The sequence below is a fragment of the Panthera leo genome, chromosome B4 (genome assembly GCF_018350215.1).
Source record: "Panthera leo isolate Ple1 chromosome B4, P.leo_Ple1_pat1.1, whole genome shotgun sequence".
NCBI classification, from domain to species: Eukaryota; Metazoa; Chordata; class Mammalia; order Carnivora; family Felidae; genus Panthera; species Panthera leo.
In genome coordinates this window covers 47,598,885-47,612,858 of record NC_056685.1, presented here as the reverse complement: position 1 = coordinate 47,612,858, position 13,974 = coordinate 47,598,885, and the positions used below count along the sequence as shown (strand labels likewise).

At 34.1% G+C, this 13,974-nt stretch overlaps 1 protein-coding gene across 4 annotated transcripts in view; it reads right to left on the bottom strand.

The window, feature by feature from the left end:
* The window catches only part of LOC122224275 (activating transcription factor 7 interacting protein), a 121,288-nt gene that overhangs the window by 96,163 nt on the left and 11,151 nt on the right, over positions 1 to 13,974 (bottom strand). For 3 of the 4 annotated variants that reach the window (XM_042945858.1, XM_042945863.1, XM_042945859.1), the window contains exon 1: positions 8,276 to 12,849. The exons of the other annotated variant lie outside the window; for it this stretch is intronic. In XM_042945858.1, the coding sequence (XP_042801792.1) occupies positions 8,276 to 8,292 (17 nt within the window). In that variant the 5' untranslated portion in view covers positions 8,293 to 12,849. Of the gene's footprint in view, positions 1 to 8,275; positions 12,850 to 13,974 lie in introns of those variants that run through there. 4 annotated transcript variants of the gene reach the window in all.

Genomic DNA, 13,974 nt, shown 5'->3' with positions numbered 1-13,974 from the left:
TATGCCAATGAAGCTCACAGAACACACAAAGTACATCTTCCAAAGGACTGTTGCAAGTGAAGATGCCTAGAATCAGAATTCTTTTGTACTGCTTTCTATTCTGCCAACTATTAGGACTGCAGCAACTGTGTGCAGTTAAGTACCTCCCACATATTACCCAATAGTATCAATAGGCATAAAGCTATAAAAGCAGAACTATAAGCTTTAAAGGCTTATAGCTTCTCATTATTGCACATATTGTCAGTTGTGGAGGTCTCAGTACTCTTATTCTAAAGCATCAACTCTGTTCTTTCAGTCCAAAAGGCTGAATTCTTATACATTCCAAACAGAAAATCCATGACACATATTATTTGCTGCCCTAGCACAGCCAGACTGCAGTTACAGCTAGCTGGCACCAGTAAGAACAATTTACATAAAGCAGTCCTCATTTCATGACCAAACTAAAGGAGAATACTGCTGAGTAAACCCTCCCCCATTCGTTCCCCAACAAGCACTGACTGGTTCTAGAATATATCTAGTTATGTATTTATCAATATGATTCAAATCCAGGTAATAAGAGAAAATCAACTTACAATTCTTATGTAACTGAAATTCTACTTCCACCATGCCAAAAATATTTCTAACACCCAGAGATATCCAAAAGCCTTAGTTTTTCTGTGGTATAGATCAATATGATTACATAAATCCAAGAATTGCTATTTTTAACAATCATTAAAAATACAAATTATAATTCACATTAGCTAAAAGCTGTCCTCATCCTACTCCACAGCCAACTTTCAAATTTTAACTAATAGCTTAAATAGTAAATGATCATTAAATACATTTGTTCTTAGAACCACACTGCTTTACATTTCACCAAATAATAAGACTTAATGCATCAAGTACCACTGTTACACATATTTACCACTAGTTAATATTACTAAAGTTTTTTTATAAACTCAGACATGGTAAATTACAAATATCTACACAAGAACATATTTTTTCAGTGGCACATTCTTGTTTAACCTAAATCATTCTTGTGCTGGTTTTAATGGCCAGATATGACTGAGCAAGAGTTGAGTCACTGTCTACGAAGTCCTTTAAATTTTTTTCAATAATTACTTTATGACCTACTAATAAATAATTCTATATCTTCACTTCTATCTTTCCACTTATTTTAGTGGGTATAAATATATTAAATTTCATTTTCAAATAAGTCTGGAAACTAGGTTAGTGCATATCTAAAATGATAATAAAATGAAAAGAAGTACTTAATATGCTAACTAGGGGTTATCCAAAATATGTTTATTTTTTAATCTTATTTTCAGCTGTTTTAAAACACTGTTCTTAAACTATCTCCATTACACAATAAAAACAATGGGGCTCTAAATTAGGGGAAAGATAAAGTTATCATATATCAACAGGAATTAGTAGACTTCTAATCCTAAATATCTAGGTTTTCTTTGATAAGCAATAATAGAGTTTCTCAAATATTCTCTTTTCAGAATCTGTGCTCCACCAGCAGCAGGAGGAGAAACAGGGGCAAATAAATATAAATAATATGGTATGATTCTACATAATATACACTGTGTAAGGAACATTTGGCCACTGATCATAAAATCTCAGAATTGGAAACCATCCAAGTATTGTATTCCTTCCAGTTTTAATTTTGTTAGATGTGTCGTCCTTCTCTCTTCCTACTTTATGCATCGAACTCTTTAAATAAAAGTACTTGAAAATCAAAGAACCTAAAATCATTTAGACCAGCATAAAATATAACGTAATTAACAACTATTTTTTTTTAAAGCTGATTAAGTTAATCACCTAACAGTGAATTAATCATAAGAAGTTAAATTCTCTACAACCTGCTTACTAAAGAACCAATAATGTTAGTTATTATTCTAGCTCAGTGCTTTGCAAATTAATAATGATAAATAACTAATGTTTTATTTCCAATCCATCAAAGATCAATACTTTTGTAAATACAATGAAAATAAATTACTTGAAAAGTGAAACAAAGAGGAGGTATATAAAATATATGCCTCAATTATTTTTATTATTTGACACAAGTGACATAACATTACTTTATCAGATTGATATAAAAATTTCTAGACACTCATAACTTCAGCTCTAATCTCATGGAAGACCAGAACAAACAAAAACTAATCTGAACTGACCTTGAACTGGTTCACAGAGCACATTTTGGCAATGTTCACCTAGCTATTCACTACCTATTCTATCTTACCCCCAGGATTCTCAATCCCTTGGTACTTTCAACTACTCATATTTAGTGTCTATCTTCCCATTTCTCCTGCCCCAATGTAAATTCCTTGAGGCCAGGGATCTTGTATGCCAGACATCAAAACAGTGCCTGGCAAATAACAGGTACATAATAAATACTTGTGAAATTTGTTGAATCAACTGATCAATTCACAATCCATTTTTGTTTTCACTCTATCATGCTTCCTTAGCACAAATAAGAATTCTTACTGTGTCCTCTATGAGCTCTTTAAAGTCCTCTCTTTGAGATTTAAACACCTTACTTTCTGGCATTTTTGCTGTAAATCAGCCAGACCCCTAACAACCCCTTACCCTAAAGATCATTTTCTAAAGTATCCAAGTAGTCCAGATTTCTCTCCAATTACATAATGTTTGAAAAACTAAAACAAAAACAAAACAAAACCAAATGTGCCAGAGGGAACCTCGTGAAGAAAAAGTAACCGATATTTACTAATAATTTGTATCCCACACTGCACTATGTACTTTATATATACTATGCTCATTTAAATCCCAATATCAAGTCTGTACGGTAGAGACTTTATTCCCATTTTAAAGATAAGAAAACTAAAGTCTGAAAATAAGCAACCAGCTTCATCCCATAAAAAATAGTGCATAAGACTTATTGAGCACTTATGATAGACATTATACTTTGAGCATTATATATATATTCCTCATATAAACTTCTAACTAGTCAGTGAAAGAAAATGAGTTCACTTTCACTCTGATCGCAAAGTCTGTGTTCTTCCCTGACTCCTTATCTAATCCAAATCCAACTACCTCTCTCATTTCATGGTTGCAGAATGGTATAAGAGCATAAGCAATTTATCCAAAACTATACAATTAATGGCAGTACCAGACAAAAATAATCATTTCTTGACTTCCATACTAATAGCTTCCACTATGCATGCCATGATACTTCTTTGTCAGCAAAGGAAAGCAACAGGTCACATGACTCCTGAGTAAGTAGCACCTGGTTTACTACAAGGAGGGTAGAAGTCCTTTGGCAGATGCAGAAGCCACTCCTCAAACATGGTATTAAAGTCCCTCCTTTCATTAAACTCAAAGGATTCACTGAATCAGTAACATGTTTTCATCATTTCCATATGCACACATTAATGACTAAGAACAGACTGTTACAAATTACTAATAGAGAACTCTGTGGAAGTTCTAACCTGAGAGATTTAAAAAAAAAAAAAAAATCCCTTATTTGAACAGACTTTAAGCTTTCTCCCAAATCACTATCTCTTTTTGAAGTGTGAAGAGTTAGGAAAGCAGGAGAATAAATGTTTCCTGTGCAAGTTAAATGCTTTTGTAATTTCCACTAAAGTTTCCTCTCTAACTTAAAGCCATTTTCCAGAAAAGAGTAACATTTCCCTAGAGTTAGCAATGTCATGATATTACATGAATGTTAATAAGTTGGCTTTCGCTCTGGAAAATGTGAAATTCAAAAACACATCAAATCATGATCATAAACAACCATGTTTTCTGGATCATTAATATAGTCTCAAAATAGTTGAGACAGTGAATGTTATATAAACAGAAGGAAACTTTTAACAAAAATAAGTCTACGATGGCCCTAAAATTAGTCTAGTGCAGTTAAGAAAGCTTTCTACTAGCAACTTTCTCATTTTAAGTGATAAGATTTTTCAACTCAACAATTTAAACAAAAATCTTTTATAAAATGTATTTTATTTACCTGGTCAGTAAACTGTATATCTTGAATATATATCTTAACTTTTTCTTTTTTAATATCATTAAAAACATCAAAATGATAAATTTAAAGAAAAGAGGGCTTATTATCACACTAAAAGATCTCAAGGTACTCCTGTTTCTAATCAGTATTTCTTTAATCTCTTCACTTTCATTCTATTGTCACTTTTTGCTAATGTCCCTGGATCTCTTCAATCAGCACCACCGTACTCTAATACAGAAATCAGGACAAGGCTGAAGATTAGCAAACGTGCCACACCTTCTAACGAATAAACTGTCTTCACATATGTGGTCTTTCCTACCAAGTAATGAGGGCTAGATTTTACTTATGTTTACTTTCTTCTAGGTTAAAAGCTACATACTAAATATAAAAGGCTGTCAACAACCTGTCAAATAACTAGGATAGGGATTTAAAAGGAGTTTACAGGGGCCCAGCAGGTAATGTAATTAGTGAATAGGACCAAATGTGAACTATATAGTCCCTATCTGAAGGGACAGCAGCTACTCCACTGTAGATTATTTTTCTAAAGCAGAAATACATTGTTAGCAGTGCCCATTTTTCAGAGATGAGACATCCAGATTTTTGCGTAAAATCTGACAGCTTTAATGACTGGACAAGTAGGACAGCGGCTAAAGAATAAAGTCTGTCAGCTGCCAATTTGTGGCTACTGAAAGAAAACTCTACTGTTAAGATCCTCACGTATACTGAAACACAGAAAATTCTAGGCCCTGAATTCAAATCATCTCTTCAGAGAAATTATTTTCTCAGGGTATATTTGGATTCAGCCAGACTAGAATTGAAACATTTCTCCCACTTACTCCCTAATTCTGTAATGTCAACATTCTACATTGGCTTTACTTAATAAACATACCTGGCACTATCCACATACAGCAAAAGGTGGCTAATTTATGTAACAGAATAGGACCAGTAGTAGAAACATGAATACAACATATTACCAAGTGGATGTGGATGTACTAATATTAAAAACTTTTTTTTTTTACATTTATTAATTTTGAGAGACAGAGACAGACAAAGCATGAGCAGGGGAGGGGCAGAGAGAGGGGGAGACACAGAATCCGAAGCAGGCTCCAGGCTCTGAGCTGTCAGCACAGATCCAACGTGGGGCTCGAACCCATGAACCATGAGATCATGACCTGAGCCGAAGTTGGATGCCCTACCAACTGAGCCACCCAGGCGCCCCTGGATGTACTAATATTAGTCAGCACTTCTTGCTTCTGAGTATGAGCTATATGAGAAATTTCCCATACGGTTTAAACATGCCACATTCCTTGATCCAATCACATTTAATAAAGTACAGGACATCTGAGAAGCAAATAAAGTAGAAAGCATTCAAATATTACTGGAAAATTAGCATGCTGGACACTTGAAAAGTATTTTATGGTACTCTTCAGAAACATTATATAAACTAATTCTTAGCCTATTCTTGCCAAATAGATAGGAATTTTTTCCCATTTTACAGATGAGGAAACAACAGTCAGGAAATGGAATGAGTTGGGGCGCCTGCGTGGCTCAGTCGTTTGAGTGACAGACTTCAGCTCAGGTCATGATCTCACGGTTTGTGAGTTCGAGTCCCGCATCGGGCTCTGTGCTGCAGAGCCTGCAGCTCAGAGCCTGGAGCCTGCTTCTGATTCTGTGTCTCCCTCTCTCTCTTCCCCTCCCCCCCACTCATGTTCTGTCTCTGTCTCAGAAATAAACAAACATTAAAAAAAAAAAAATGGAATGACTTGACCAATATAAGAAGAAAGTAGTAAAAACAACTCAAATTTAGGTTTGAACTCTTCATCCATGTTCTTTCCACTACATCAACATTTTCCTTAAAGGCTTATACTAATGAAATGGCTTAGGAAAAAGGATAAACAAATAGGGAGCTAAGAAGTGACAAAATAATAACACAAAACCTTAATTACCCAGCTCCCAGATTTATTATGCCTTCAGTTATTCACCTAATAGCTAACCTGGAATTCAGCATAGACAATTTGAAAACTGTCACCAATCCCAAAAGTAATAATCCCATTGAGGTCTAGTTTATGCTTATAGTTGCAAAAATGCAACATGGCAGGGAAAGAATTAGGAATATCCCAAGCAACCACAGTGTTCCTGTTTCCCCATGTACAAGTAATAATCAATGGAGTCATCTTGCAGAGAGTAGAGATAAATTGTATAATCCACAATAGAAGGCAAAAAGAGTAGACAAGTGAAATTTCCCCCAAGGTCCCACTCTGAAGATCAACATCAGTTGGTCAATAATTTCAGCCTCACAAGTTTTTCTCTAGCAATAAACAAGAACAAACTGAGTAACTGGCTTGGACTGTATGAAATATTTGATATACAGTGAGCTGTTCATTCTATGAGAGGCATAAAAATAATAATAATGATTAAGGGCATCACACATTCACTTCCTGTGTCATACTCACTCTAGGGCAAAACCTTACTGAAAAGCATGATGGATAAAATCTCTCTCACACACTGAATTTGTTCTTCCTCTCTTTGGAGGGCAAGCTCATATGACTGTATTTACATAAAGTAATGTTCCAATTATAAGAATCCACCATATCACATAAAAGAGTCCTAACAACTTCACAAAATAATAAGCTAATGGAAGTGAAACAAATATGTTAAAGCTGTTAATGAAACGGAGTGATCCCAAATATACTTTAAGCCACTGTATAAATGGGCAATGATTAAGTTAGGAAAAGCAATTATTTTCTTTCAAAAAAAAAACAACAGTAGAACAAATATAAACATAATTTTGTGGCAAGGCAGCAATTCCAAACTGTTAAACTGTGCAAATATAGATCTTATACTCTACCTTTATGAAATTAAGAAAAAGAAAACAACATAACATATGTTCTAGTATACTGAATCCTACAGTCCCTAGCACCTGGAGTTCTATAAAGAAGCAACCTAGATCCTAACATTAATAGATTATAATTGTCATATATCATCTGGTTTCAAACTTTTGTTTTCATCATAACAGCCTAATTGCTCTCATTTTATTAAATAAACTTACAATAAGTAAATGCTATAAACTTAAATTATAAAATAAATACAGAACAATAAAACACCATATGTATCCCTTTTAAATACAGGGGTCTTTCATAAGAATTTAATGTGCAAAAAGTTGCTGTTTTTGAAAAGTTGCTCTATCTAGAAAGTTCAAAACTTACTGTTCTATGTCATATTAGTCAGGGATATATTCATAATACTCTAAACAAAATTAGAGAAATGTACTATACCATCTATAAAAAAATTTTAGTAAGTACCACAATTTAAACATTAGAACTTAAAGTGTAACAGTTCTGCTGTCTGAAATATATGAATAAAAACTTCATACTCTCTGGATCTCTATGAACTTATCATATCTCAATAAACATTTCTACTTCAGAAGAATGTTAAGAAAGCTTTTTGCAAACTGTGAAACTAAATTTACAAAATCATTGAATTATATTATTTTTAACAATACCACAGGTTTAAACTAAGGCTAATGTGGACATCAGCAATTAATATCAATTAACTAAAACAACTGAGTATTTCTTTCAGCTCTGTTGTATTAGAACACATTAGCTAGAAAAAAAAAGGGGGTATCCAGAGCTAGATGTGAACTTGTTTCTAAACTCAAAATCTGAATCTGAATGACAATTTAAGCAAAAAGTAATTAGCATAAAAAGTTATCACCATTAAAAATATGAAAGAATTGAATGACCCAGAGGAGGCAGCATAATGAGAAAAAATTGGAACGCACTGTACAAAAAAAAGTCTAACAGTGCTAAATTTTTTTTTCTTTCTGTAACTATGACTTATATTCAGAGAATTAACATTCTTCTCAGAAAGCTACCAAACAAAAGCTCCAACACACACACACACACACACACACACACACACACACAGAAAAATCTCACTCTTCATGTAAAACAAGGCTTATTTATGGCTTCTTTCCAAAAAAAAAAAAAAAACTATTCAGAAAATATATTGTTTTTAATTTTTACAAAAAAATATCAAGCAAACTAAAATATCTAACACAAAAAGAATACTAAGTTAATTAGGGCCAGAAAAGCACTACTGTGGTGATCTAATGTTCTGGCAATGACAGAACATAAGATGGTGAGAAATTACAGGAATTTAACCTTTGACCTCACCATCCTATGTACTGTTTCCATAAAAGAGGCTTAAAGCAAACATTTCAACTTCTTAGCAAGCTCCAAGTTCACCCTGCTATATAAACTCAGTAAAATTCAAGTATTTTTTAATTAAAATGTTCAAAGATAAAGAGTAATTGGTTCTTACCTCTGGTCCTGATGCATGTGCCAAGTCTCCTCACTGGCATAGTTGCTGCCTAAGCAGCTACAAAGACTAGGTCAGCAGCCATTTTGAGACAGCTGCACTGTCTCAGTTGCACTAAAGTGTAATTAAGATGGCTGCAATGTGCACTCAAGAACTCACACAGTGAAAACTCAGCTATGTATCAAAGAAAGCCCCTCCCACTTTTTCAGCCTGCAGGAAACTGAACACAGACAACAGCTAATGCATATACTGCAACAAACAATGCAGCTGCTTAGGACACAGAAAACAGAGAAGGCAGCAAGCCAGTTTTGTAACACAATGCCTGCGAATCCACCCCGACTTGCAATACAGACTTTGGGCACATCCAGATCCCAGACAGCTTGAAGTCCATGCCACATATTAGCAGTTACAGAGATAGAGCCAAATCACACACAGCAAACATCAGGGAATTCGCTTGAAAGAAAGCCTCCATTTCAGTCCAGAAAAAAAAAGTCTGCTCAAGGCCCCTTTTTTTTTTTTTGTCTTTTATAGTACTTTTATCACAAAAAGAGTGCCAATTTTTAAAATTTCTGGAAAATTAAGTTGTTTAAATCCTGATAGTCAATTTCCATTTATAGAAGGCTAATTATTCTCTTTTTCCCCACAGAATCTAAGCCCCAAAGTACTCAAATCTAGCAGAATGGTTAAAGCTTGCAGTCAAATTTTTGAATCTTGACAATAATTTTAAGTAATCGCTGGGAAGAGACTAGAGTCATTAGAGCTACAATGACAACAAAGCTTATTTTGAGTCATCAGCTATAAAGATAAAAACAATTTCTTCTCTTTTGTAGTCCAGATGGCCACAAAGACATTTCCAGGTGAGTGTTTGGTCCCAGGGCAAATTAAATTTCATGCCCTGCCACAGACCTCCCAACATTTTAATATGGGTGAAAAACAAATAAAAATAAATAATGTAGACACCCCTGGAGGAAAAAAAGAAAATAGGGAGAACAAAGGGGTAAAATTCAGTCGGAAAGTGGATATATAAACAAGACAAATTTGAGCGAGATCCCAACAAATCTGTCTTGGCAGTAACCTACCCATCAAGAGAAGTGAAGGACAAGAGCACAGAAGGAACCTGTGTGCTTGATAGATAGCTCACATCATCTAGGAAATCCACCTTTTCCTTCTCTTTTCCTTGGTTAAGCTTCCTAAAATCTAGCTGCCCTATGTGATCTTGTGTCTATCCACCACTAGATGTAGGGATTTATTAAAATTCATTAAGGGTGCAGGGAGGTAGAAGGGATATATTCAAAAGGCGATTGGCCCCATAAGTTGATGATTGTTCAAGCTGAGTGATGGGCACATGGAGTTGATTATTTCATTTTATTTCTGTATATATTTAAATCTTCCCATAACAAAAGTTTAAAAATGAAACAAAACTATTCAGCTTTTTAAAAGATCCCTACTTATTCTCCATTAGTCAAATTGGACGATGTACGTAAAAACTGCTTCAAATAGTACATTGGGGGAAAAAGGTTACATTTAACCAAGCCAGATTAATTCTTCAAAATAATAATAATAATAATAATAATATTCTCTGAGGATGGCTCAAATCTAGTTGCTAAAATCAAGAGACTGGTAAACTGTGAAAGATTCAAACAGGATAGACATTACTGTGGCACTGAAATGTGACTAAGGTTAATGTCAAGACAAATAGCCAAAATTTTTAAAGCTGCTGAATGAGCAACTTCTAATATTCAGGAAGCAGATTCTTTTGGAAGTCTGTTCTACAAAAATTTAAATTATGTAACACACCCTCAAATGTACCCTGTCCCATCCCCTCCTCCCCAAGCCTCCCCTGTCTTGCCAAATACTTTTCCAATGTAAATCCTGACTACTTTTTTCTCAGTCTAAGCTTTTTGAAGCAAGCTAAGTTGCTGGCTATTACTATTAGCTATAACAACTCCTTTTCACCCAATTTAGACTTCAAAATAAAAGACATAATCTACATTCCCTCATTGTACCAATCCTCCTCCAGCCAATACAATCATTTAACTACCAATGTACTAGATTTTCTCTATTATCCCAAGGCACATTAAAAAAAAAAAACAAAAAACAATAAGTATACTGATTATCTACTTCACACATGAGACTTTAGAAAACAAAGCAGTAGGGAAGTACGTTAATATAGATCAAATCTTCAGATGAGTTTTACATGCATCATTTCAATTAATTCTCACACTAATCCTATGAGGTTATGTTACTTCCAACTCATGACTGAAAACAACAGGCTCAAAGATTAAGTAACTTCACAAAAGTGCTAAGAGCTGAAATCCATCCTAGACTACACCCAGTCTGAGCCCATGGAACTTCCATCACCCATTTCTTCCCACATTGGTTCTGTTTCTACACATCATGAAAATAGTTCAGAAAAGAAAAATACTTACACTGTTATTCAGATAACTGTTGCCACTGCCCATATGTTTCACTCTATCCTAAAGAAACTATCCTAGTTCACCCAATAAATCTTACTCATGATTCAACCTAAATTATCTCATCAGTAACAATCTTTTACTTATTCTCTTTTCCCCTTACAATACCCATCCCCCAAGCCAGCTGTAATTTCTCTCTCAAGATCTTTTGTGCATACCATCATTACACTTATCACATTTCATTGCTTATATCTTTATACATGAGTTCCTAAAGGACAGAAATTACATCTTATGTCATTTCCCATTCACTTCCATAGTGTGAAACACAGTATTTGTTCAATAGACGGATATTGAGCTGAAGTTAATTCCCAGTGTTTTCATTTCTACTATAAAAATCTCAGAAAATTCTACATCTTTAAAACGTTCATTTTCAGGAGCTCAAATCTTACTTTCTAGGAAAAAGAAGTCAACTAATGAGTCAACAAGTTTTTAGCCTTGTCCTAAAACACCTCTGTACTTAAAACTCAACATAGAAAAAATACCTTTTGTAGAGCATTGTCCAGTTTTTAGTGTTTTTATAGGATCTACTATGTGCTCAGAATAGCTGAACTACGAAAAAAGCCTATAGAAAATTATGGAACATAGGTATATTATTTACTTTTACGTTTTCAAATTTTACTAAGAATACAGCTTGACTTTTATGTCATACAAGAAATTTGCTTTAAATAGGATAAGTCTTAATGAACCCAATTATTGTTTATTTGTAAAAGCAAACACATTTCAAAACTACTTCAAATATTAGGTAAACATTTCCATGATTACTCAATGTTTTATCTCTTTCTAAATAAAAACTAGCACTTTTCACATAATTTTTTCATTTCAGTCTTAATCATGTAAAACAAGAGTACCAAAATTTCAAATTTTTATGAGCAGAGAATGTGACCATTTGCTATGGGTTGCCCAAGCAACAAAGAGAACTGGAAGAGAATAACTATAATTAACTACTATAACCTTTTATATAACATATACCATACTATTACAAGATTTTACATATGCAAAATATTGAAGATTCCATAGAACCTAAATAACAGGTTTCACTATATCAAGTAAAAAGTAAATACACTTTTATTTAACTAATATACTTCAGTTACATGTTATTACCAATCTTACGTATGCCAAAAGAGAAAATAAACATGAGAATGGTATTAAGACAATGAAATGAAAACACCGTAATTTCCCTCTCTCAAAGCCCACTAAAACTACAATGAAGGTAGTTTTTGAAAGCATAAATCCTTAGGAACAAGGAGAAAAGTAAAAAAGAAAATAGCTAAAAAGATTTGGGAAGATGAAAATAAGCAAAACCACTGGTAACTAACTTAGCAGTTCCCAAAACATCATAGTACATGCTTCACTGGGGACAAGAACCAATTTAAGTTACATGGCGGCAACTTCAAAAGACATAGCAACTAAAAGAACAAGGACGACTGGGACGAAGGGAGCAAACAATAAGGCTGGTATGACTAAAAAAGGGAATACTAGTGAAAGCTGTTTGCAAATCAATAAGATACCATCGATATCCTTACCACATTCCACTGAATACCTCCTCTCCAGAGTCCTAGCAAAACTATGAAGGCAACATCCACAGTTAAAAATGAGAGTGGCATACCAAAAAGAGAGGGACTAAATGCTGGCTGCAGAGACACCTAGTCCTTTTCTTCCATTAATCTTCCAGAATGCTACCAATCAGACCCTTATTCTCCACATAAGAAAATGAAAACGGAGTGTACTTAAAAACCACAAAACACAAGACTGTAAGGTCTTGGGAGCTCTCAAAACCACCCCACACAGAAAAGCCTAAAAAGCTTAAAAGCTGACAAATTTAGATATTCTAATCAACTTCTTAATTTTCCACAACAGCCAGGCAAGAAAAAAAGGACAACTGAGACAAGTCTCACATGGAAGACAAAGACCAAAAACAAACCAAAAAACAAACCTAAACAAAAAAACTCACAAAGACTATGCAAGAAAAAAAACTTCAAAAAAATTAATATTCTCAGATAAGAAAAGATAATACAATCATATGTCAATAATAGAATACTAGGGGTTCCTGGCTGGCTCATACAGTAGAGCATAAGACTCTTGACCTTGGGGTTGTGAGTTCAAGATCCATGTTGGCACAGAGTTTACTTAAAAAAAAAAATAGACTACAGGCTAAAACCAAAAAGTAGAAATTAAGAACATAACATAAAAAATGAAAAACTCAATAGAAGAACTGGATGACAAAGTTGAAGAAATCTAGCTGAACAAAAAGACAAAGCTGTAAATACGACGGAAAAAAAAAATCTAAGAAAAGTCAAGTACCCCTCCAAAAATTCACATTGGAATGACAGAATGGAAAACAACTATCACCAATGAAATCACTTAATAAAAAATTCCAAGACTGAAAAACAAGAGTTGCCAAACTGAAAGGGCCTGATGAATTCCAGCAAACAATGATAAACATATCCACATCAAAGAATTGCAGTGAAATTTCAAAACACTGAAGACTAATAACAAATTCTACAAGCGGCCAGTGAAGGGAAAATCACAAATAAGAATGGCTTCAGATTTCTCAGCAGTAACAGAAGCAAGAAGACAATGGAACAGTGCTTTTAAACTTCTGAAGAAAAATATTTTCCAACCTAGGTTTCTATACCTAGCCAAACTATCAATCAAGTATCTAATATACAACGATAATTTTCAGATACATACAGTTTCACAAAATATACTTCCCATTTACTCTTTCTCAAAAAGCTACTAGAGAATACGGTCTTCTTCCTCTAATGAATAAACCAATAAAAAGACATGACATGGAAAACAAGGGTGCTACACAGACAAGGGGTAAAGGAAATCCAAACATTGTGAATAAAATTCTAATAACAGCAGTGTATACCATATGAAGAGAGCAACTAGACCAACTGTAGCAATGAGACTCAAGAAACAAAAATGAGTCAACATCCTTGCTGCCACTGTACCCCAGGAAAGAAGGAAAGATGTACATCAAAAGATCCTTAGTAAAGGACTGAACCAAATCATCTGAACTGTTACTGTTATGTAGAAGAGACTCCTGGATACAGGCATCCTGGGATAAAGCTGACCTTACCTTCATGAATCAACATCTGTAATCACTAAATCAAGAGAATGGGTGAGGATTTCTACGATTCTGTTAGTCCAGTGCAGACAACTTTGTGTAAATAGATTACTTAACCCTAGATCAGTGAAACAAGAATTACTTACAAGTAAATGAAC